General features: G+C 48.8%; 1 protein-coding gene across 2 annotated transcripts in view; it reads left to right on the top strand.

Moving 5' to 3' along the window:
- Positions 1-10,674: 10,674 nt before the first annotated feature.
- Positions 10,675-24,187, top strand: part of LOC140421053 (U3 small nucleolar RNA-associated protein 14 homolog A) — a 61,955-nt gene continuing 48,442 nt past the window's right edge. Inside the window, exons 1-2 of one of the 2 annotated variants that reach the window (XM_072505375.1) lie at positions 10,675-10,790; positions 23,130-23,205. In XM_072505375.1, coding sequence (XP_072361476.1) covers positions 10,765-10,790; positions 23,130-23,205 — 102 coding nt within the window. In that variant the 5' untranslated portion in view covers positions 10,675-10,764. The remainder of the gene's footprint in view (positions 10,791-23,129; positions 23,206-24,187) is intronic. The other variant, XM_072505376.1, reaches the window with a different exon arrangement.

Below are 24,187 nucleotides of genomic sequence, written 5' to 3'. Positions count from 1 at the left end.
TGAGAAGTCTCGTTGGTGGCTGTACAGAGGAGCGACCGGATGGAGTGGAGAGCGTCGGAGAGGATCTCCTGCCAGCGTGAGACTGGGAGACCTCTAGACCATAGGGCCAGAAGGACGGCCTTCCAGACCATCGTGTTCTCTCTCTTCACCTGTCCGTTTCCCCATGGGTTATAGCTGGTCGACCTGCTGGAGGCGATGCCTTTGCTGAGCAGAAACTGACGCAACTCGTCGCTCATTAAGGAGGATCCCCGATCACTGTGGATGTAGGTGGGGAACCCGAACAGGGTGAACAGACTGTGCAGGGCCTTGATGACGGAGGCAGAGGTCATGTCAGAGCAGGGGATGGCGAAGGGGAATCTTGAGTACTTGTCAACGATGTTGAGGATGTACACGTTACGGTCGTGGAGGGGAGGGGCCCTTTGAAGTCGATGCTGAGGCGCTCAAAGGGGCGGGAGGGAGGCCTTTACCAGGTGTGCTCTGGCTGATAGAAGTGCGGTTTGCACTCCGCGCAGACCTGGCAGTCCCTGGTCACGAACCTGACGTCCTCGATGGAGTAAGGCTGGTTGCTGGCCTTGATTAAGTGAAAAAAACGGGTGACTCCCGGGTGACAGAGGTCGTTGTGGAGGGTCCAAAGTCGGTCTACCTGTGCGCTGGCACATGTACCGCGGGAGAGGACATCTCGGGCCTCATTGAGCTTCCCAGGTCGATACAAGATATCATAGCTGTAGGTGGAGAGCTCGATCCTCCACCTCAGAATCTTGTCATTCATAATCTTGCCCCGCTGTGTGTTATTGAACATGAAGGCAACCGACCGTTGGTCAGGGAGGAGACTGAATCGCCTGCCGGCCAGGTACTGCCTCCAATGTCTCACAGCTTCTACGATGGCTTGGACCTCCTTTTCGACAGAGGAGTGTCGCTCTCCACTTGGAATGCGATGGACTCGTCCACAGCGTGCATCGCGGCTTTGGCAATATCTGCCTTGATGTGATTGAAGGCTATTCGGGCCTCAGCCGTCAGGGGAAAAACGATGGATTTGATCAGTGGACGGGCCTTGTCCGCATAGTTGGGGACCCACTGGGCAGCACGGCAGCATTGTGGCTAGCACAATTGCTTCACACTCCAGGGACCCAGGTTCGATTCCGGCTTGAGTCACTGTCTGTGCGGAGTCTGCACGTTCTCCCCGTGTGTGTGTGGGTTTCCTCCGGGTGCTCCGGTTTCTTCCCACAGTCCAAAGATGTGCAGGTTGGTGGATTGGCCATGATAAATTGCCCTTAGTGTCCAAAATTTCCCTTAGTGTTGGTGGGGTTACTGGGTTATGGGGAAAGGGTGGAGGTGTTGACCTTGGGTAGGGTGCTCTTTCCAAGAGCCAGTGCCAGACTCGATGGGCCGAATGGGCTCCTTCTGCACTGTAAATTCTATGATAATCTATGAGTACGAGAAGAACCCCAGCCATCTCTTCAGGGCCTTGGGGAAGTGGGGGAGGGGGAGTTCCAGGAGGGGGCGCATGCGGTCGAGGTTGGGCCCTAGGACTCCGTGTTCCACAACATAGCCGAGGATGGCTAGGCGGGTTGTGTGGAAGACGCATTTTTCTCTATTGTAGGTTAGGTTCAGGAGTTTAACGGTGTGGAGAAAGCGCCGTAGGTTCTCGTCATGGTCCTGCTGGTCATGGCCGCAGATGGTGACATTGTCCAAGTACGGGAACGTGGCCCGCAGCCCCGTACTGTGACGCCGAAGGGGACCCTGAGGAAATAGTAGAGGCGGTCCTCCGGTCGCCGCGTCCTGTTCGTGCTCCGCTGCTTGGCTCGCCAGCTTTTCCGCTTCCTGGTTCGCCTGAACCTCCGTCTCACCTCGTGGGGTCGTCTGCCTGCGCGGCCGCAGCTCCTGCCTTTTTCCTTCACCGTCGCTGCTGCTCCTTCTTACATCCTGCTGTCCCCCCAATTTATTATTATTTGCTGGCATATTTCTGTTCTGTGCCTTTCTCTTTTTTCCTGGGTTTTGGTGCGAAAAATAAATTCTTTTTTTTCCCCCCAAAGACAAAACCACCAAGGGTTATTTCTCCTTTTAAAAACGATTTTTTTTCTTCTAAAAATGATTTTTTTTTAAATTGAAAGTTTAAAAAAAAAAGTTGTTTTAATTTTCAGAAGAGGAAAAAAAAAAGTTGAATAAAAAAATTATTATTTTTTGCCTTATCCTCTCGGTGTTCCGCCTTTCAGGCTGTTTCTAGTTGCGATCCCCACTCCTCCTCCATGAGCAGCACACCTCTTTTTGTTTTCCTCTTCAGCTCTGTGGAACGGAGCATTGGCGCCTGGGCAGGGCGAGGGAGGCAGGGTCAATTTCGCAGGAGTTTAATTTTTAAATAAACTCGCCGGGAAAACCCCCGAAAAAAGCCACGAGTTTGTGGACCTGCGGGAGCTTCTTTGCTGCGGCCACCGAACATTTATGAGCACCTAATTCATGAACGCCACCGGAAGACCTACTTTCTTTATACTCCTCAAAGGTTTTGACTATCCTCGCCCTTCTAAACTGTACAAGAGCCTCCTTCTTCTTTTTGACGGGGTTCACAATATTCCTCATTATCCAAGGGTCCCTAAACTTCCCATAAGTATCCTTTGTTCTCTCAGGATCGTGACTTTCCTGAATCCTCATCAACTGGGGCTTGAAAGACTCGCACATGTCTGATGCTGATTTATCCTCCAACAGTCGTACTCAATCCAAATTCTTCAATTCCTGTCTAATGTTATCGGAATTTGCCTTTCCCCCAGTTTAGCACCTTAACATGAGGGTTACCCTCATCCCTACCCAAAAGTACCCTAAAACTTACGGAATTGTGGTCATTACTCCCAAAATGTTCCCCTACTGAAACATCAACCACCTGTCCAGGCTCATTCCTCGTATGCAGACGCAATAACGCTACTGAAGGGACAATACGTGAAATCCGTTAACGAGGTGTGTGCTAGGCACCTCCTCGCCACGAGACAGCAACGCCCTGAGGAATCCCCTGCAGAATTCCTATCTTGAAGTCAAACGTGGAGAAGACTCGATACTGTGCAATCTGATTGACCATGTCAGATATGCGGGGGAGGGGGTACGCATCAAGCTGCGTGTACCGGTTGATGGTCTGGCTGTAATTGATGACCATAGAACATAGAACATAGAAAATACAGCACAGAACAGGCCCTTCGGCCCACGATGTTGTGCCGAACCTTTGTCCTAGATTAATCATAGATTATCATTGAATTTACAGTGCAGAAGGAGGCCATTCGGCCCTTTGAGACTGCACCGGCTCCTGGAAAGAGCACCCTACCCAAACTCAACACCTCCACCCAACACCAAGGGCAATTTTGGACATTAAGGGCAATTTATCATTGGCCAATTCACCTAACCTGCACATCTTTGGACTGTGGGAGGAAACCGGAGCACCCGGAGGAAACCCACGCAGACACGGGGAGGACGTGCAGACTCCGCACAGACAGTGACCCAAGCCGGAATCGAACCTGGGACCCTGGGGCTGTGAAGCAATTGTGCTATCCACAATGCTACCGTGCTACCCTTAAGAACAAATAAATCTACACTATATAATTTTACCGTAATCCATGTACCTATCCAATAGCTGCTTGAAGGTCCCTAATGTTTCCGACTCAATTACTTCCACAGGCAGTGCATTCCATGCCCCCACTACTCTCTGGGTAAAGAACCTACCTCTGATATCCCTCCTATATCTTCCACCTTTCACCTTAAATTTATGTCCCCTTGTAATGGTTTGTTCCACCCGGGGAAAAAGTCTCTGACTGTCTACTCTATCTATTCCCCATATCATCTTATAAGCCTCTATCAAGTCGCCCCTCATCCTTCTCCGTTCTAATGAGAAAAAGCCTAGCACCCTCAACCTTTCCTCGTAAGACCTACTCTCCATTCCAGGCAACATCCTGGTAAATCTCCTTTGCACCTTTTCCAAAGCTTCCACATCCTTCCTAAAATGAGGCGACCAGAACTGTACACAGTACTCCAAATGTGGCCTTACCAAAGTTTTGTACAGCTGCATCATCACCTCACGGCTCTTAAATTCAATCCCTCTGTAAATGAACGCGAGCACACCATAGGCCTTCTTCACAGCTCTATCCACTTGAGTGGCAACTTTCAAAGATGTATGAACATAGACCCCAAGATCTCTCTGCTCCTCCACATTGCCAAGAACTCTACCGTTAACCCTGTATTCCGCATTCATATTTGTCCTTCCAAAATGGACAACCTCACACTTTTCAGGGTTAAACTCCATCTGCCACTTCTCAGCCCAGCTCTGCATCCTATCTATGTCTCTTTGCAGCCGACAACAGCCCTCCTCACTATCCACAACTCCACCAATCTTCGTATTGTCTGCAAATTTACTGACCCACCCTTCAACTCCCTCATCCAAGTTATTAATGAAAATCACAAACAGCAGAGGACCCAGAACTGATCCCTGCGGTACGCCACTGGTAACTGGGATCCAGGCTGAATATTTGCCATCCACCACCACTCTCTGACTTCTATCGGTTCGCCAGTTCGTTATCCAACTGGCCAAATTTCCCACTATCCCATGCCTCCTTACTTTCTGCATAAGCCTACCATGGGGAACCTTATCAAATGCCTTACTAAAATCCATGTACACTACATCCACTGCTTTACCTTCATCCACATGCTTGGTCACCTCCTCAAAGAATTCAATAAGACTTGTAAGGCAAGACCTACCCCTCACAAATCCGTGCTGACTATCCCTAATCAAGCAGTGTCTTTCCAGATGCTCAGAAATCCTATCCTTCAGTACCCTTTCCATTACTTTGCCTACCACCGAAGTAAGACTAACTGGCCTGTAATTCCCAGGGTTATCCCTAGTCCCTTTTTTGTCCAGGGGCACGACATTCGCCACTCTCCAATCCCCTGGTACCACCCCTGTTGACAGTGAGGACGAAAAGATCATTGCCAACGGCTCTGCAATTTCATCTCTTGCTTCCCATAGAATCCTTGGATATATCCCGTCAGGCCCGGGGGACTTGTCTATCCTCAAGTTTTTCAAAATACCCAACACATCTTCCTTCCTAACAAGTATTTCCTCGAGCTTACCAATCTGTTTCACACTGTCCTCTCCAACAATATCGCCCCTCTCATTTGTAAATACAGAAGAAAAGTACTCGTTCAAGACCTCTCCTATCTCTTCAGACTCAATACACAATCTCCCGCTACTGTCCTTGATCGGACCTACCCTCGCTCTAGTCATTCTCATATGCAGACGCAATAACGCGACTGAAGGGACAATACGTGAAATCCGTTAACGAGGTGTGTGCCTCTCCCCAGTCTTGACCTCCCAGAGACACTGCAACTCTCCAACTCGCTGGAGGTGCCCTTCCAGAACATGGAGGCCTACACCTCCAACCGCCCACACCATTATGGGCCTCATGGGCGCAGCCATCAACCGACCCGGGTGCAACGCAAGCCTGTGCTGCACAGCGGCCCGCCAATGCCGGAGGCCCGAGGTGCTACATTTGCGGCCAGAGTAATCACCCCAGACAACACTGCCCGGCACGGAACGCAACTTGCAACAGCTGTGGGAAGAAGGGCCACTTTGCAAAAGCCTGCCAGGCCCGATCTCGCCCTAAAACATCTAGGCCCAGCAGCGCTGCCTGCTAGGGCCGCATCCAGCTGCCGTGCCACCTATCATGTGCGATTCGTGGGCGCCGCAATCTTCGCCGCCATCTTCAATTTTAGCCGCCATCTTTAACGCATCCTCCAACCACCACGCGCGACCCACGGGGGCTGCCTTTTTGGACGCCATCGCCGCTGCCACCCGCCACGAGTGACCCATGGGGGCTGTTTCTTGAACGCCATCGCCGCTGCCACTCGCCACGCGCGGCTCTTGGGGGCCGCCATCTTGGGACAACAAGCTCACCCGACCGTAAGCTGGCCGCTGCTACTTCCGACCGGCCTTTTGAAGCTCGCCTCCATCACGCTCGATCAGTCTAGGCTGCACCACCTCGCGAAGTCTACGATGACCGTCCGGATCAACGGGCACGAGACGGCCTGCCTTTTTGACTCCGGGAGCACAGACAGCTTCATACACCCAGATATGGTGAGGTGCTGCTCCCTCCCAATCCTACCCATGACCCATAAAATCTCCCTGGCTTCCAGATCCCACGCAGTAGAAATCCGGGGGTACTGTGCCGCCACTCTTACTGTACAAGGCGTAGAGTACGCTAACTTCAAACTCTACGTCCTTCCCCATCGCTGCACAGCCCTATTACTGGGACTCGACTTCCAGTGCCACCTGCAGAGTCTTACTTTAAAGTTTGGTGGACCCCTGCCCCCCCTCACCGTCTGTAGCCTCGTGACCCTTAAGGTCGCCCCACTCTCGCTCTTCGCAAATCTCACTCTGGACTGTAAGCCTGTCGCTACCAGGAGCAGATGATACAGTGCCTGGGACAGGCCTTTATCAGGTCGGAGCGAATTCTGCGAGAGGGGATGATTGAGGATAGTAACAGCCCCTGGATAGCTCAAGTGAGCATCAAGACTGGGGAGAAGAATTGGATGGTCATCGATTACAGCCAGAACATCAACCGGTACACACAGCTCGATGCGTACCCCCTCCCCTGCATATCTGACATGGTCAATCAGATTGCGCAGGATCGAGTCTTCTCCACGGTTGACTTCAAGTCCGCGTACCACCAGCTCCCTATCCGCCCGGAGGACCGCCAATACACTGTATTCGAGGCAGATGGCCGCCTCTACCACTTCCTCAGGGTCCCCTTCGGCGTCACCATTGGGGTCTCAGTCTTCCAAAGAGAAATGGACCGAATGGTTGACCAGTACGGGCTGCGGGTCCCCATCTGCAGCCATGACCAGCAGGACCATGATGAGAACCACCGGCACACCGCTAAACTCTTGAACCTCACATATAATAGAGAAAAATGCGTCTTCCGCACAACCCGCCTAGCCATCCTCGGCTACGTCGTGGAACACGGAGTCCTAGGAACGACTCTGACCGCATGTGCCCCTCCTGGAACTCCCCCTCCCCCACTGCCCCAAAGCCCTGAAGAGATGCCTGGGGTTCTTCTCGTACTATGCCCAGTGGGTCCCCAATTATGCGGACCACGTCCGTCCACTGATCAAATCCACCGGTTTTCCCCTGACGGCTGAGGCCCGACTGCCCTTCAACCGCATCAAGGCAGATATTGCCAAAGCCGCGATGCGTGCTGTGGACGAGTCCATCCCATTCCAGGTGGAGAACGATGCGCCTGATTTTGCTCTGGCCGTTACACTCAACCAGGCGGGCAGGCCCGTGGCTTTCTTTCCCCGTACCCTCCATGCCTCCGAAATTCGACACTCTTCTATCGAAAAGGAAGCCCAAGCCATCGTAGAAGCTGTGCGACATTGGAGGCATTACCTGGCCGGCAGGCGATTCACTCTCCTCACGGACCAACGGTCGGTTGCCTTCATGTTCAATAACACACAGCGGTTCAAGATCAAGAATGACAAGATTCTGAGGTGGAGGATCGAGCTCTCCACCCACAGCTATGATATCTTGTATCGATCCAGGAAGCTCAATGAGCCCCCAGATGCCCTATCCCGCGGTACATGTGCCAGCGCACAGGTGGACCGACTCCGGGTCCTCCACAATGACCTCTGTCACCCGGGGGTCACCCGTTTTTTTCACTTCATCAAGGCTGACAACCTGCCTTACTCCATCGAGGAGGTCAGGTTCGTGACCAGGGACTGCCAGGTCTGCGCGGAGTGCAAACCGCACTTCTATCAGCCAGACAGAGCACACCTGGTAAAGGCCTCTCGCCCGTTTGAGCGCCTCAGCATCGATTTCAACGGGCCCCTCCCCTCCACTGACCGTAACGTGTACTTCCTCAACATCGTTGACGAGTACTCAAGATTCCCTTTTGCCATCCCGTGCCCTGACATGACCTGTGCCTCTGTCATCAAGGCCCTGCACGGTCTTTTCACCCTGTTCGGGTTCCCCGCCTACATCCACAGTGATCGGGGATCCTCCTTCATGAGCGACGAGATGCGTCAGTTCCTGCTCAGCAAGGGCATCGCCTCCAGCAGAACGACCAGCTATAATCCCAGGGGAAACGGACAGGTGGAGAGGGAGAACGCGACGGTCTGGAAGGCCGTCCTTCTGGCCCGACAGTCTAGAAATCTCCCAGTCTCCCATTGGCAGGAGGTCCTCTCCAACGCACTCCACTCCATCCGGTCATTCCTGTGTACAGCCACCAACGAGACTCCTCACGAGCGTATGTTTGTTTCCCCAGGAAATCCACCTCCGGTGTCTCACTCCCATCCTGGCTGGCAGTCCCAGGGCCCGTCCTTCTCCCGATGCATGTGTGGAGCCATAAAACTGACCCCCCTCGTTGAGAAGGTCCTGCTCCTCCATGCAAATCCACCATATGCCTACGTGGCACATCAGGAAGGGCGACAGGACACAGTCTCCCTTCGGGATTTGGCTGCTGCAGGTTCCCCAACAACCACCACCACCTCTGCCCACCTACCTCATGAACTAGCACCCACAGGCCCACCGGCGACAATCACCTCCGCCCATACACTGCCTCCCCCCCCTTCACCGACTCAACATCTGGGTAAAGAAGACAACATGCCCCTAGACACGCAGGTCTCGACATCGGTGCCCACACCACAGCCGGGACTGAGGAAATCACGGCGGAAGGTCAAGGCCCCCGACAGACTTGACCTTTAAGACCACTTCACCCCTGCTGGACTCTTGTTTTAAACAGGGGGTGAATGTGGTAAACCACGGTATTGCATTGTGTTGTGTTGTACATGCCTGGACTTGTCCAGGCTTGGCTCTGTCATAATATACACCAGTATATCATGGTGCAGACACACACACACTGATGGACATGCAGTGGGACCCAGCATTCACAACACCGCAGCCAATCACCAGTGAGAGCACACGCACTATAAAGACAGGGGACAGGAGAATTCCCGCTCATTCTAGTAGCAGCCAGCTCGGAGCACAGAGCTCACAGCCTGCAACAGACATTCGCCATGTGCTGAGTGCATTAACTGGTTAGGACTAGGCAAGGGTCAACAGTTAAAGCTGGCATTGCATTTACCCACAGTTCAAGTATGTTAATATAGTTAACCTTATAATAAAATAGAGTTGCACCACTTCCAGTGTTGGTGATCTGTTTGTGATCCAGAATATCCAACACACCAGGCTCCGTCTGTGGCTCCTCCCCTCGGGCTCATGTATAAAGGTGGCAAGTCTCCGCCTCCGACCCAGTTCGGGTCAGAGGCCAGGAGGCTTGCTGTTTAGTGTATTGAAGCCTCAGTTACATTCATCACTCATCGTGTGCTTATTGAAGGCATATCACTAACTTAAGTATGGTTACTCTGTCTGACTGAACCAGACTAGCTCTGAGCCACGTGGTGGAGGTGTAAGATTGTAACAACACCCTTGACTGACTCTCTAGCTGTTCCTCAGTGGAAAGAAGCGGAGTGTGAGTCCCTACTGTCTTTTCTAGTCAGATCCCTGAGTGTCCTGCCTGCTTATTGGTCATGTCCTGTTCTCTGTGTCCATTAGCTGCTTGTCTGTATATCATTATGTGTGTGTCTGTATATCATGGCACCTACCACAACAACCCTGTTACTTTTGCACCTATCCAAAATCTCTCTACTTATCTGCTCCTCTATCTGTCGCTGGCAGTTGGGGGGCCTGTAATCAACCCTCAACTGCTTCAGGACTTGATATCCATGGAAAGGCCCATTCATACATTATGTGAATCCTTCTGATACACCCGATGGCAAGTGGTAAGAGCGCGAGAGTTTCCTGGTCAGCCATACTGCGGAAGGCAACAGCGAACCTCTGCAGTACTTTGCCAAATATAAATAGGGACCGACCCACTGGAAGTCCATGGCTTCTCATGCTCTGTTAGGGTGGGTGCCTGAAGGTAGAGGCGCGACATTGCACCCAGCAGTTGAATGTCTGCAGTCGATAGTATTGAATTGAAACAGGCTAATTTGCTGCACGCTTTTATTTTAAATGCTTTTTAAAATGAATTGTATTCGGGTCACACAGCTCGCTTTGACTGTTGTCATCCCAACACTGCTTAATATTATCATAGAATTTACAGTGCAGAAGGAGGCCATTCAGCCCATCGATTCTGCACCGGCTCTTGGAAAGAGCATCCTACCCAAGGTCAACACCTCCACCCTATCCCCATAACCCAGTAACCCCACCCAACAGTAAGGGCAATTTATCATGGCCAATCCACCTAACCTGCACATCTTTGGACTGTGGGAGGAAACCAGAGCACCCGGAGGAAACCCAGGCACACACGGGGAGAAACAAACACAGGTAGAATGTGCAAACTCTGCACGGACAGTGACCCAGAGCCGGGATCGAACCTGGGACCTAGGCGCCGTGAGGCAGCAGTGCTCCTCACTGCGCCACCGTGCTGCCCATTTCTGATCCATATTGCTGGGATGGGTTTATTGTTTTGTTTTCAGTATATTCGTGTCGCTGTAGTCGCGCGTTGACACGTTACATCAACCTTGAAGTCTTGCACAATATCTGGGTTGCCGAAGCCCTGAGGCTAAGGCGTCGGCTTGTCACCATGGTTACTGCGGCTGGCGACCAGATTTACGACAGTCCGCCTGTGGCCCGGCGGAGGGGACTTTGCGACGGCCCGCCGTACACCGGAAGTGCCGCTTGGCGGCAGTCGACGTTGCCCGGGGTCCATGTGTCGAAGCTGAGCGGTGGCAGGGAGGATGGAGCCAGAGAAGGGGCTGAGCAGGTGAGAAGGAGCACCTTGCTTGCGTTCGGGCTTGGCCTACGCTCATCCTGCGGCTAGTTCATGGCGGCGGGAGGGGGCGGCGAACAAGCTGACAGCCTCGGTGCAGACATGTCATCTGGTGACTTAGAGGGACTGGCGGAGGCCAAAACGTGCTGCGAAAACGGTTCCTCTGTTTGGGGGAGAAAGTCTTCAGAGAGAAAATTACATCTGCTAGCGGATATTGCACAGGCTGGAGCGGGAATCTGATCCCCCAGCCCACAATCACTAAATGAACCTGCTTTTCGGATTCTTGATAGAGTCGCTGTTTATTTACAGTAGTTTCGTTGTATTTTTCTCCGCAGATTTTGAAAAACGTAGTTTTAGAGAGTTAAGTGAACGAATATCTCTTTTAGGAATCCCTCTCAGATGATCTCCTGTACTCTATGTTGTTTAATTTGCATCTGTCATTCATTTTACTCATTTAAAAAAAAAGACATTTAATTTAGGGTTACTACCTGTCTGCATTCAAATGAAATAATATGGATTTTGAGCAAGCCATTGAGAACATTCTCGAGGTGCTGTATCAACACCAAAGCTATGTTTTTGAAATGGAAGTTTGATATTTGCTTCTATTTCTATGGGCCTTCTGATTTACAGAAAGTATACTGCAGATGTTCCAACAGATTTGATCCACTTAAATCTATTGTACTCTACTTCTGAATTATGTGGTGGATCATTTGTTTGTGTTTTTCTTTAAGATGCTAAGTGTATATTTGACAATATCAGTTGGACATGGTAACAAAGACACTTTCTGGGCTATAAGGTTCAATGTCATGTCAGGATTGTTTCATGAGCAGCGGTTACACATGTTGGAACTGTACTCATTGGACTTTAGAAGAATGAGAGGTGATATCATTTAAATATACTGGATTCTTAAGGGGCTTGACAGAGTAAATGCTGCTAGGATGTTCCCCTCGTGGGAGAGCCTAGGACCAGAGGGCATAGTCTTAAATTGGCACCCCTTATTCTGAGACTGAGATGAGGAGGAATTTCTCCTCTGGGACTTGAGAGTCTTTAGAACTTGTTGCTGAGAGTTGTAGGGCAGAGTCCTTGTGCATATTTAAGGCTGAGACTGATAGATTGTGGTCAGTAAGGAAATCAAGGGTTATGTGGAAAGGGCAGGAAAGTGGACATGAAGAATGTTCGATCAGCCATTATCCTATTGCAAGCTCGAGGGGCTGAACAAGCTACGCCTGTTCCTATTTCTTATGGATTTGGGACTCATTCATTTGGACTTGGGTTTATTGTCACGTGTACTGAGGTACAGTGAAACATATTGTGCTGCATACAGTCCAGACAGATTGTTCCATACAGGAAAAACATAGGACATACGATAAATACACAAAGTAAATATCTAGACTTAGGGTGAAGCATACGGAGTGTAGTACTACTCTGTAGAGAAGACCATAAGACATAGGAGCGGAAGTAAGGCCATTCGGCCCATCGAGTCCACTCCATCATTCAATCATTGCTGATTTCAACTCCATTTACCCGCTCTCTCTCCATAGCCCTTAATTCCTCGAGAAATCAAGAATTTATCAACTTCTGTCTTAAAGACACTCAACGTCCCGGCCTCCACCGCCCTCTGTGGCAATGAATTCCACAGACCCAGCACTCTCTGGCTGAAGAAATTTCTCCTCATCTCTGTTCTAAAGTGACTCCCTTTTTTTCTAAGGCTGTGCCCCCGTGTCCTAGTCTCCCCTGCTAATGGAAACAACTTCCCTACATCCACCCTATCTAAGCCATTCATTATCTTGTCAGTTTCTATTAGATCTCCCCTCAACCTCCTAAACTCCAATGAATATAATCCCAGGATCCTCAGACGTTCATCGTATGTTAGGCCTACCATTCCTGGGATCATCCGTGTGAATCTCCGCTGGACCCGCTCCAGTGCCAGTATGTCCTTCCTGAGGTGTGGGGCCCAAAATTGCTCACAGTATTCTAAATGGGGCCTAACTAATGCTTTATAAAGCTTCAGAAGTACATCCCTGCTTTTATATTCCAAGCCTCTTGAGATAAATGACAACATTGCATTTGCTTTCTTAATTACAGACTCCACCTGCAAGTTTACCTTTAGAGAATCCTGGACTAGGACTCCCAAGTCCCTTTGCACTTCAGCATTATGAATTTTGTCACCATTTAGAAAATAGTCCATGCCTCTATTCTTTTTTCCAAAGTGCAAGACCTCGCACTTGCCCACGTTGAATTTCATCAGCCATTTCTTGGACCACTCTCCTAAACTGTCTAAATCTTTCTGCAGCCTCCCCACCTCCTCCATACTACCTGCCCATCCACCTATCTTTGTATCATCGGCAAACTTAGCCAGAATGCCCCCAGTCCCATCATCTAGATCGTTAATATATAAAGAGAACAGCTGTGGCCCCAACACTGAACCCTGCGGGACACCACTCGTCACCGGTTGCCATTCCGAAAAAGAACCTTTTATCCCAACTCTCTGCCTTCTGCCTGACAGCCAATCGTCAATCCATGTTAGTACCTTGCCTCGAATACCATGGGCCCTTATTTTACTCAGCAGTCTCCCGTGAGACACCTTATCAAAGGCCTTTTGGAAGTCAAGATAGATAACATCCATTGGCTCTCCTTGGTCTAACCGATTTGTTATCTCTTCAAAGATACGTGAAGAGATCAGATCGGTCCATACGAGGGTCATTCAGGAGTCTGGTAACAGCTGAGAAGAAGCTGTTTTTAATCTGTTCGTGCGTGTTCCCAAACTTTTGTATCGTCTGCCCGATGGAAGAGGTTGGAGGAGAGAATAACTTGGGTGGGAGGGGTCTTTGATTGTTGTCATTAATCCACGCCACTGGGTTCTCTTTCTCCCTCCTGTACTCTGACTCATCGTTGCTTGAGATCCGACCCATTACAGTTATGTCATCAGCACTCTTGGAGATGGGAGTTAGAACCAAATTTTGCCACGCAGTTGTGTATCTGGGGCGTATAGTTGGGGCTAAGTATGCAGCCTTGTGGGGCTCCAGTATTGAGAACTATCGTGGAGGAGGTGTTGTTTATCCTTACTGATTGCGGTCTATGGTTCAGGAAGCCAAGGATGCAGTTGCAGAGAGAGGAGCTAAGTCCTAGTTTTTGGAATTTTCATATGAAGTTGGCTGGGATTGTGTGTTGAAGGCGGAGCTATAGTCCATGAATAGGAGTCTGATGTAGGTGCCCTTATTGCCAAGATGAGTGTAGGCCAAGGAGGTGGCGTCTGTTGTGGACCAGTTGTGGCGGTATGCGAATTGTAGTGTATCAAGGTTAGTATGGAGTTGATGATGTGTCCCATGATCAACCTCTTGAAGCACTCGGTAAGTACTGCAGAAACACTGTTTTGTCGAGGGTCCTGTCCTTTGGATAAGCAAACTAATGTTCAGGTGGATATTGACATCTTATTACAGTATTGGATGAAGGGTTTCGTTCTTTGGATGCTCATGAAGATTGCTCCTTCAATAATTACCACCTGAAAACAAGCTTTCTAGTTATTTGCCAGGGCAGAATGGTTGTATTATTTGCCACTGTGGTAAAAAGTAATTAAATGTTTTGATGATTAAGGATAAACTGCTGCAGAAGTGGAAGTATTTTTTTCTTACACTCCATAGTGCACTCTTAGTCATTGTGTTCAAATGTCATCGGGTGGTTTTTGTACAAGTTCTTATTTTGATTCCCAAATTGCTTAGCATATTTCCTGTACGAGCTACTGTTTATATTTCAATGATGGTGATCAGTGTAGTTAGTCCTACCTAGTTCAAACATCAATTGCTACTTATTTCTGTACTTAGTCTTGGATTAGTTGCACTTCCTTCACTTTAGCATTGAGAAGCACTACGTCTTCAGTTGAGCTCCTGAAGCAAACGGCACTCGCTTGCCAAGAATTTCTTCCCCTTAGCACTCATCGTTTCATCCAGACTATTCACAACTGTGACCTTTTAAATCCTGGTACAAGTTCAGACCCTATTCAGTCATCACTGAGGCCACTGTCATCCACCTCTGCAGCACATTTTCCTTGTGTTCCTCTGACCTATGTCCCTCCACAAAGCATTGCTCAGATATTCTCTTTCCCTACCTCCAATATGCATAGCTCCAACTTAGTTGGCATTATCCTGTACCAAGGAAACTCCCAGTCGTCAACATGGGTGGCACCGTAGCACAGTGGTTAGCACTGTTGCTTCACAGTGCCAGGGTCCCAGGTTCAATTCCCAGCTTGGGTCACTGTCTGTGCTGAGTCTGCATGTTCTACCTGTGTCTGCATGGGTTTCCTCCGGGTGCTCCGGTTTCCTCCCACAAGTCCCGAAAGACGTGCTGTTAGGTAATTTGGACATTTTGTGAGGGGAATTGGGCATTCTGAATTCTCCCTCCGTATACCCGACAGGTGCCGGAATATGGCAACTAGGGGCTTTTCACAGTAACTTCATTGCAGTGTTAATGTAAGCTTTCTTGTGACAATAAAGATTATTATAATTATTATCTATGTTTTTGCTGACCTATATGCTGCCTGGCATATTACGTTTTATATCATCATTCTTCTCTTGTATTCATCAAATGACATCACCCACCCCTTCTCTCCAACCTCCTCCAGTTCTATGACTACCTTTTTCAACTCTCTGTTCCTCTAATCCTGGTGTTCATTGTCCACCGCCCAAGTCCTGTCACCAATCAGCTCCTGTAGCATAAATTGTTGTTTGAAATTTGGCATTCTTGCATTTGTCCTGCTGAGTTAACGGTGAAAAGCTTTGGCAACGTGCCTCTCTTTTCAGCAATATTCGATTCGTAAATCCTGGAATTCCTTTCCTGTAACCTTACTGCTGCCTTCTCCCTCAAAAATCCATTGTGAGATGTGTGTTATTTACATGCCTATCATACTGCTGTATTTTTTCCAATTAGTTGTTCACCCATTCAAAAGACTGGATTATTCAAGATGCACCCTATTAACTATTATATTTAACATATCACAGTGGCAGGACTGAGTACAATAGAATGACATAAAGACAGCACCCATCTTTCACCGTCATTCATCCGCCTGATAATTTCATAAACTTGTACATGTATAATCGTGTTCCTTTCACCACACATGTATATCAGATATAAAGTGAGCATCCTCAGACACCAGCAGAAGCAGTCTTGCTATGTTATCTAGTTCCCTGGACCCCGCCAGACGCAACCACCTACCTTCCACAAGAGCTGACATCGGATCCCAGGATCATCCAGCAACAGCCGCCGACCGAGGAAGCGAGGGAAACGCGGCGGTCTGCAGGTTAGACTGAAGCAACGTGCTTTCAAGACCCCTCTCCCCAGCATACTCCTGGCAAACGTCCAAGCGATCGAAAACAAGCTGGATGAACTTAACGCCAGACCAACCTCTCAGAGGGAAGTAAGAGACTGCTGTGTGCTCTGTTTCACAGAGACATGGCTCACCCCTGCCTCACCGGACTGTGCCATACAACCTGACGGCTTCTCAATTCACCGGGAGGACCGCACGGCATCATCAGGCAAAACGAAGGGTGGAGGGGTTTGCCTCCTCATCAACTCCTCCTGGTGCTTGGATGTGGCAACTCTGGCGACCTACTGCTCCCCAGACCTGGAATACCTGACCTTGAAGTGCCGCCCATATTATCTTCCACGTGAGTTCACTTCAGCCATTATCACAGCGGTCTACATCCCACCCCAGGCAGTAGTGAGGAAGGCGCTGGACGAACTATACACAGTAATAAACAACTACGAAACAGAACACCCGGAGGCCTTGTTCGTTGTGGCCGGAGACTTCAATAAGGCCAACCTCAAGAGTGTACTGCCAAAATTCCACCAGCACATCTCCTGTCCCACCAGGGGCGACAACACTCTTGACCACTGCTACTCAAAAATCAAGGGCGCCTACCGTTCCATCCCCCGACCGCACTTTGGGAAATCAGACCATAAGACGGTTCTCCTCCCGGCATACAAGCAGAAACACAAGCGGGAGAATCCAGCTAAGAAGGTTGTGCAGTGCTGGTCCGAGGAGACAGAAGAGCTCTTACGTGACTGCTTCGAGACAGTGGACTGGTCCATATTTAAGAACTCAGCGACCAATTTAAATGAGTATGCCACCACCGTCACAGACTTCATCAGCAAATCTGTGGACGACTGCGTGCCAAAGAAAGCAGTACGTGCGTTCCCCAACCGGAAACCATGGCTCAATTGCAAGATTGACTCCCTACTGAAGGACAGATCTGAGGCGGTCAAGGCAGATGACCCTGACCTATACAAGAAATCCAGGTAGGACCTCCGCAAAGCCATCCGGGATGCCAAGAGAGAATATCAAACCAAGCTAGAGTCACAGACAGACTCTCGGCGTTTGTGGCAAGGACTAAACAACATAACGGGCTACAAAGTGAAGCTGAACAGTATCTCTGGCAGCAGCGCACCCCTCCCCGATGAACTCCATGCATTCTATGCCCGGTTCGAGCAGGTAACCAACAATCCGCTGGCGAGTGCCCCAGCAGCCCATAATTCACCCATACCCACCATCACAGCTTCCGAAGTCAGATTGGCCTTCCTGAAAGTGAACCCTCGAAAGGCGAAGGGCCCAGACGGGATCCCTGGTCGTGCACTCAGAGCCTGCGCGGACCAGCTGGCAGAGGTATTCACGGACATCTTTAACCTGTCCCTACTCCACTCCGAGGTCCCCACCTGCTTCAAGAAGACTGCCATTATACCGGTACCAAAGAAGAACCAGGCAACGTGCCTCAATGACTACCGACCAGTGGCCCTGACTTCAGTCGTAATGAAGTGCTTCGAGAGGTTGATCATGAAGCGCATCACCTCCATACTCCCAGAACGCCTTGATCCACTGCAATTCGTATACCGCTGCAACCGGTCCACATCAGACACCATTTCCCTGGCCCTACACTCATCCCTAGAGCATCTTGAAAACAAGGACTCCTACATTAGACTCCTATTTATTGACTACAGCTCCGCCTTCAACACCATAATCCCAGCCAAGCTCATATCAAAGCTCCAAAACCTAGGACTTGGCTCCCCACTCTGCAACTGAATCCTCGATTTTCTGACCAACAGACCACAATCCGTAAGAATGAACAACAACACCTCCTCCACAATTGTCCTCAACACCGGCGCCCTGCAAGGCTGCGTACTTAGCCCCCTACTCTACTCCCTGTACACACACGACTGCGTGGCAAAACTTGGTTCCAACTCCATCTACAAGCTTGCTGACGATACGACCATAGTGGGCCGGATCTCGAATAACGATGAGTCCGAATACAGGAGGGAGATAGAGAACCTAGTGGAGTGGTGTAGCGACAAGAATCTCTCCCTCAATGCCAGCAAAACTAAAGAGCTGGTAATTGACTTCAAGAAGCAAAGTACTGTACACACCCCTGTCAGCATCAACGGGGCCGAGGTGGAGATGGTTAGCAGTTTCAAATTCCTAGGGGTGCACATCTCCAAAAATCTGTCCTGGTCCACCCACGTCGACGCTACCACCAAGAAAGCACAACAACGCCTATACTTCCTCAGGAAACTAAGGAAATTCGGCATGTCCACATTGACTCTTACCAACTTTTACAGATGCACCATAGAAAGCATCCTATCAGGCTGCATCACAGCCTGGTATGGCAACTGCTCGGCCCAGGACCGCAAGAAACTTCAGAGAGTCGTGAACACCGCCCAGTCCAGCACACGAACCTGCCTCCCATCCATTGACTCCATCTACACCTCCCGCTGCCTGGGGAAAGCGGGCAGCATAATCAAAGATCCCTCCCACCCGGCTTACTCACTCTTCCAACTTCTTCCATCGGGCAGGAGATACAGAAGTCTGAAAACACGCACGAACAGACTCAAAAACAGCTTCTTCCCCACTGTCACCAGACTCCTAAATGACCCCCTTATGGACTGATTTAATTAACACTACACCCTGTATGCTTCATCCGATGCCAGTGCTTATGTAGTTACATTGTATATGTTGTGTTGCCCTATTATGTATTTTCTTTTATTCCCTTTTCTTCTCATGTACTTAATGATCTGTTGAGTTGCTGGCAGAAAAATACTTTTCACTGTACCTCGGTACATGTGACAATAAACAAATCCAATCCAATCCATGCTGTATTGGCTTGATTCCAAGTCCAGCCACAGCACCTAAACTACAGTGATGCAGGTGTAATTCTTTGATTACTGCCTCTGGGGAAACGAGACCTCACCGACTTTTCTGTGTGTCTTGCAATCTACCTTCAGTAAAGAAGGGAGAATGAATGTGCAAGATTTGAATATCCAGAAGTCCGGGCATCATTACCTTTTCAAATTACGTAGAAGGTATGGAGAAGACGGTGGCATAGTCACTGGACCAATTTATCAGCTGGTGGGGGGTCTTGCCTGTGTATGACCTGATGTGACTTTGTGAGTCGATGTTGAGGACTCCCTTGGCAAATACTTCCCGACTGTATACCACAGTGCCACCGCCTCTGCTGGGTCTGTCCTGCCAGTCGGACAGAATATACACAGGGATGGTGATGATGGTTTTGGGACATCACACATAAGGTATGATTCCGTGATTGTCAGGCTGAACAGAGACCCAGGGTAATGCATGGGACCCGGGTTTAAATCTGGTGACTTTTGAAGTCAATAAAATTCTGGAATTAAAGATCTAATGATGATTGTTGATTTTACAGGGAAATCTGCTGACCTGGCCTCCATGTGATCCTCTAAAATGGTCTAGCAAGCCAACCAAGGCACAGGAAGCGACAACAGTAATCCCAACCCTCTGGACCCTGTAAAGTCCCTAGGTCAGTTCAGTGTCTGGTCAGTGGTACCCCTAGGATGTTGATAGTGAGTGATTTAGCAATTATCTTGCCATTAAATGTCATGGGCGATGGTTAGATCCTTTCTTGTTGGAGATGGTGATTGCCTGGCACTTGTGTGGCAAGAATGCCACTTGTCAGCCCAAGCCTGGATGTTGTCCAGGTCTTGCTGCTTTTGGACATGAACTGCTTCAGTGTCTGAGGAGTCGCAAATGGTGCGCCTGGTATGTATTTGGTATGCCTGGTGTTGCTCCTGACGTGCACTCCTGCACGTCATGCTGAGCCACGAGGGTATAGATTGCGTACAAGTCTGCTGCTCCTGATGGCTTGGAGTGCCTCATGGATGCCCAGTTTTGAATTGCTAGATCTGTTCGAAGTCTATCCCATTTAGCACAATGGTAGTGCCACACAACACGATGGAGGGTATCCTCAATGTGAAGACAGGACTTTGTCTCCGTAAGGACAGTGCGGTGGTCACTTCTACCGATACTGTCATGGACAGATATATCTGCAGCAAGCAGCTTGGTGATGTAAAGGTCATGTATGTTTTTCCTTCTTGTTGGTTCCCTCACCACCTGCTGTAGTCCCAGTCTAGCAGCTATGTCCTTTAGGACCCGGCCAGCTCAGTCTGTGGCGGTACTACTGAGCCACTCGTGGTGGTGGGCATTGAAGTCTCCCACCCAGAGTACATTCTGCACCCTTGTCATTGTGCTGTTCAACCGGGAGGTGTACTGATTCATCAGCTGAGGAGGGGGACGGTACTTGGTAATGAGCAGGAGGTTCCATGAGTATGACTAGTCTGTGAGACAGCTCTCCTGATTTTGGCACAAGCATTGACATCCCCCACCCAGAGTACATTCTGCACTCTTGCCACCCTCAGTGCTGTTCAGTGTGGTATTTGGGACATTATCTGTAAGTTAGGGTTCCCTGAGTATGACTAGTCTGTGAGACAGCTCTCCCGATTTTGGCACAAGGAATTGAAGTCCCCCACCCAGAGTACATTCTGCACTCTTGCCACCCTCAGTGCTGTTCAACCTTGTGAAGTACTGATTCATTAGCTGAGAGGCGGGGGGGGGGGGGGGGGAATGGTGCGTGGTAATGAGCAGGAGGTTTTCTTGCCTGTGTTTGACCTGGTATCATGAGACTTCATGGTGTCCAGAGCTGATGTTGAGGACTCCCAGGGAAACTCCCTACTGACTGTGCTGCGCCACCTCTGCTGGGTCTGTCCTGCTGGTGAGACAGGGCACATCCAGGAATAGTGGTGGTGGTATTTGGGACATTATCTGTAAGATATTGTTCCATGAGTATGACTAGTCTGTCAGACAGCTCTCCCGATTTTTGCCAAGCCCCCAGATGTTTGCAAGGAGAACTTTGTAGGATCAACGGCTGGGTTAGCTGTTGTCGTTTATGGTGCCTAGGTCATTGCCCGGTGGTCCGCAGTTTCATTCCTTTGTATCTTCTTTGTAGCAGTTGAATACAACGGAGTAGCTTGCTAAGCCATTTCAGAAGATATTAAAGAGTCAACCACATTGCTGTGGGCCTGGAGTCACATGAAGGCCACACCAGGTAAGGAAGGCAGGTTTCCTTCCATAAAGGACATTGGTGAACCAGTTGGGGTTTTACGAAAATTGACAATAGTTTCATGGTCATCATTGGACTTTTAATTTCAGATTTCTTTTTGAGTTTTTAAGATTCTACCATCTGCCGTGGTGGGATTTGAACTCTGGTCCCCCGAGGATTGACCTGGGTCTCTGGATTACTAGTCTGGTGACAAGATCACTGCGGCACCGCCTCCCCATGATATCTCCGAGCCCAGCACATCAATGCAAAGGACGAGGCTGAATCATTTGTAACAATCTTCTGCCAGAAGTGCCAAATGGAGAATCCATCTTGGCCTCCCATGTTGGGTCCCAGCATCACAGGTGTAGTCTTCAGCTAATTCACTTCACTCTCTGTGATAGCAGGAAACGGCTGAAGGCACTGGATACTACAACAACTATGAGCCCTGACAATATTCCGGCAATAGTCCTGAAGACTTGTGCTCCAGAACATTTCATGTCCCTAGCCAAGCTGATCAGTACAGCTACAATGCTGGCATCTACCTGGTGATGTGGAAGATTGCCCAGGTCTGTCCCGTTCAGGACAAATCCAACCCGACCAATTACTGCCCCATTAGTCTACTTATCAGTAGAGTGATGGAAGGGGTCATCAACAGTGCAATCAAGCAGCACTTGCTTAGCAGTAACCCACCCAATGTCGCTCAGTTATGGTTCCGCCAAGGTCACTCAGCTCCTGACCTCATTACAGCCTTGTTTCAAACATAGGCAAAAGAGCTGAATGCCAGAGGTGAGAGTGACTGCCCTTGACATCGAGGCAGCATTTAACCTAGTGTGGCATCAAGGAGCCCAAGTAAAACTGGGAATTGGTGAAAACTCTCCACTGGTTGGGATCATACCTGACACAACGGAAGATGGTGGTGGTGGTGGTAGTTGGAGATCAATTACAGTTCCAGGACATCACTGCAACAGTTTCTTAAGGTAGTGTCCTAGGCCCAACCATCTTCAGCTGCTTCTGTCCATCATAAGGTCAAAAGTGGGGATGTTCATTGATGATTGCAAATTGTTCTCCATTCATAACTCCTCAGATACTGAAGCAGTCCATATCCAAATGCAGCAAGACCTGGACAATATCCATCAACAGCCCTGTGCATATACCTCCACCTCGGGGACTGCAGTAGTTAAAGAAGGTGATTCACCACCACCTTCTCAAGGGCAATTGGGGATGGGCAGTGAATGCTGGCCGAGCCAGCGATGCCCACATTTCGTTAAATGAATTCAAAAAAATTGAGCAATAAATTCATTGGTCTGTATAGGAAAGTGACAGGTGGATCCACGCTGAGCAATATTCTCCCCTAATTTGCATTGCCATCCAGTGTTTGTTCTTCATCAGATGCTGGCAACGCTGTCAATTGTGTAAGATTGACTGTCACCTGAACATGTTTGTATGCAAGTTATATTTCTCTCTGCATCCAACAGTGGCAGCATTTGCCTTTATGATTTACCACCAATGAGGGAACAGCACTAACATTTGCCTTCAGCTACAGTTCTATGGTGTAGTATATTTATTAGAGGTAGACAGTTTAGGACAGCACTGTACTGTATGTTTGCTGGTCCGTATGGGTTGGCCAAGAGCCTCACCTGTAGTACAGCAAATTGACTGCCAATGTCCAATGCTTGTTCCTCCTTAGAGTGCATTCCCTGCCTCTGGAAGTAGTATCATAGTGTAACTAAAGTGGGGTCAGGAATGGGTTCCTTGGCCTGTCTGCATTCAAAAATTCTCAATTGATTGGCATAAGTTCCATTGTCTTTTTCAAATAATTTAGTTGAAGTAGGGCAATGTTGCTCACCTTTTGTCCAAACGTTCTGTTCTTTTGCAAAATAATGTAGCTTTGAATTATTCAAATCTCTCTGAAATGTGAATGATCTTGTATTTTTCTGATTCTCAGCGATTTATTTACCTTTGGAATGGACGAGGAGGATTTGTTTCAGGTTGAACATGTCTTGACTGCCAGTGAGGATGAGGTAACATCTTGTTTCTCCCATATTGTTTCTTTAAAAAACATTGCTTTTGTTTGTTACTTTAAAGCAGACATGTTCAAATTGTGCCCCATAGGTCATATGCATGCTGCAAGCTCCAGAAATCTGGACATTAAAGCTCATGTAACTCCTTATCTATTTATGCTCCTCTTTATTATTCACTACCTTGTTGTATTTTGTGAGCCTGGAGGTGTGGGAAGAGCTGTTCTTAGTGCTGTTCCCTCATTGGTGGTAAATCATAAATCAGAACAAGATCTGTCAGCTGTGAGCAACTTGATAATGCAGGTTTCATGGAGTATTGTTGGTGAATTCTTTTTTATGATTATTGCGGAAACAAGGTCTATAGATCACCAGTAGCCCTGTTAACACAAAAAAATTGGATAAATCAGGAATTAATGAACAGGTAATACATTTTCTAATGGAAATCCCTAGATACTCTGAAGACCTGTAAATATCTGTCTTATCTGTTATTAAATGTCTTTATTGTGCAGTTGTTGAACTTCCTGATGTGCATGTATATCAATAAGTTTAAAAAACATTCTAGTCACTGATGTTTCTGTTTTAGTAGTTGTTACTGCCTTTAGACGAAGGGATATTTGAGTTCATGTTCAGATCAGTATAATTGACAAAGGTTTGATAAACACGGAATTAGATGATGCAAAGCTTGGCTTCTAAAAGCTTCTATTTTGGAAAGATTTAGGGGCTGTTTAGCACAGGGCTAAATCGCTGGCTTTGAAAGCAGACCAAGGCAGGCCAGCAGCACGGTTCAATTCCCGGAACAGCCTCCCCGAACAGGCGCCGGAATGTGGCGACTAGGGGCTTTTCACAGTAACTTCATTGAAGCCTACTTGTGACAATAAGCGATTTTCATTTCATTTCAAGACACTGCACTCGTAGATATAATCTAGTACTGATTTTAGATGAGGCAAAAATAATTTGAAATATATCTTCTGCACCACCTCTCTTG

This window comes from Scyliorhinus torazame, chromosome 5, assembly GCF_047496885.1.
Source record: "Scyliorhinus torazame isolate Kashiwa2021f chromosome 5, sScyTor2.1, whole genome shotgun sequence".
In the NCBI taxonomy this organism is placed as follows: Eukaryota; Metazoa; Chordata; class Chondrichthyes; order Carcharhiniformes; family Scyliorhinidae; genus Scyliorhinus; species Scyliorhinus torazame.
Note: the sequence above shows the minus strand (reverse complement) of the source record. Positions and strands in the feature narration are given on the sequence as shown.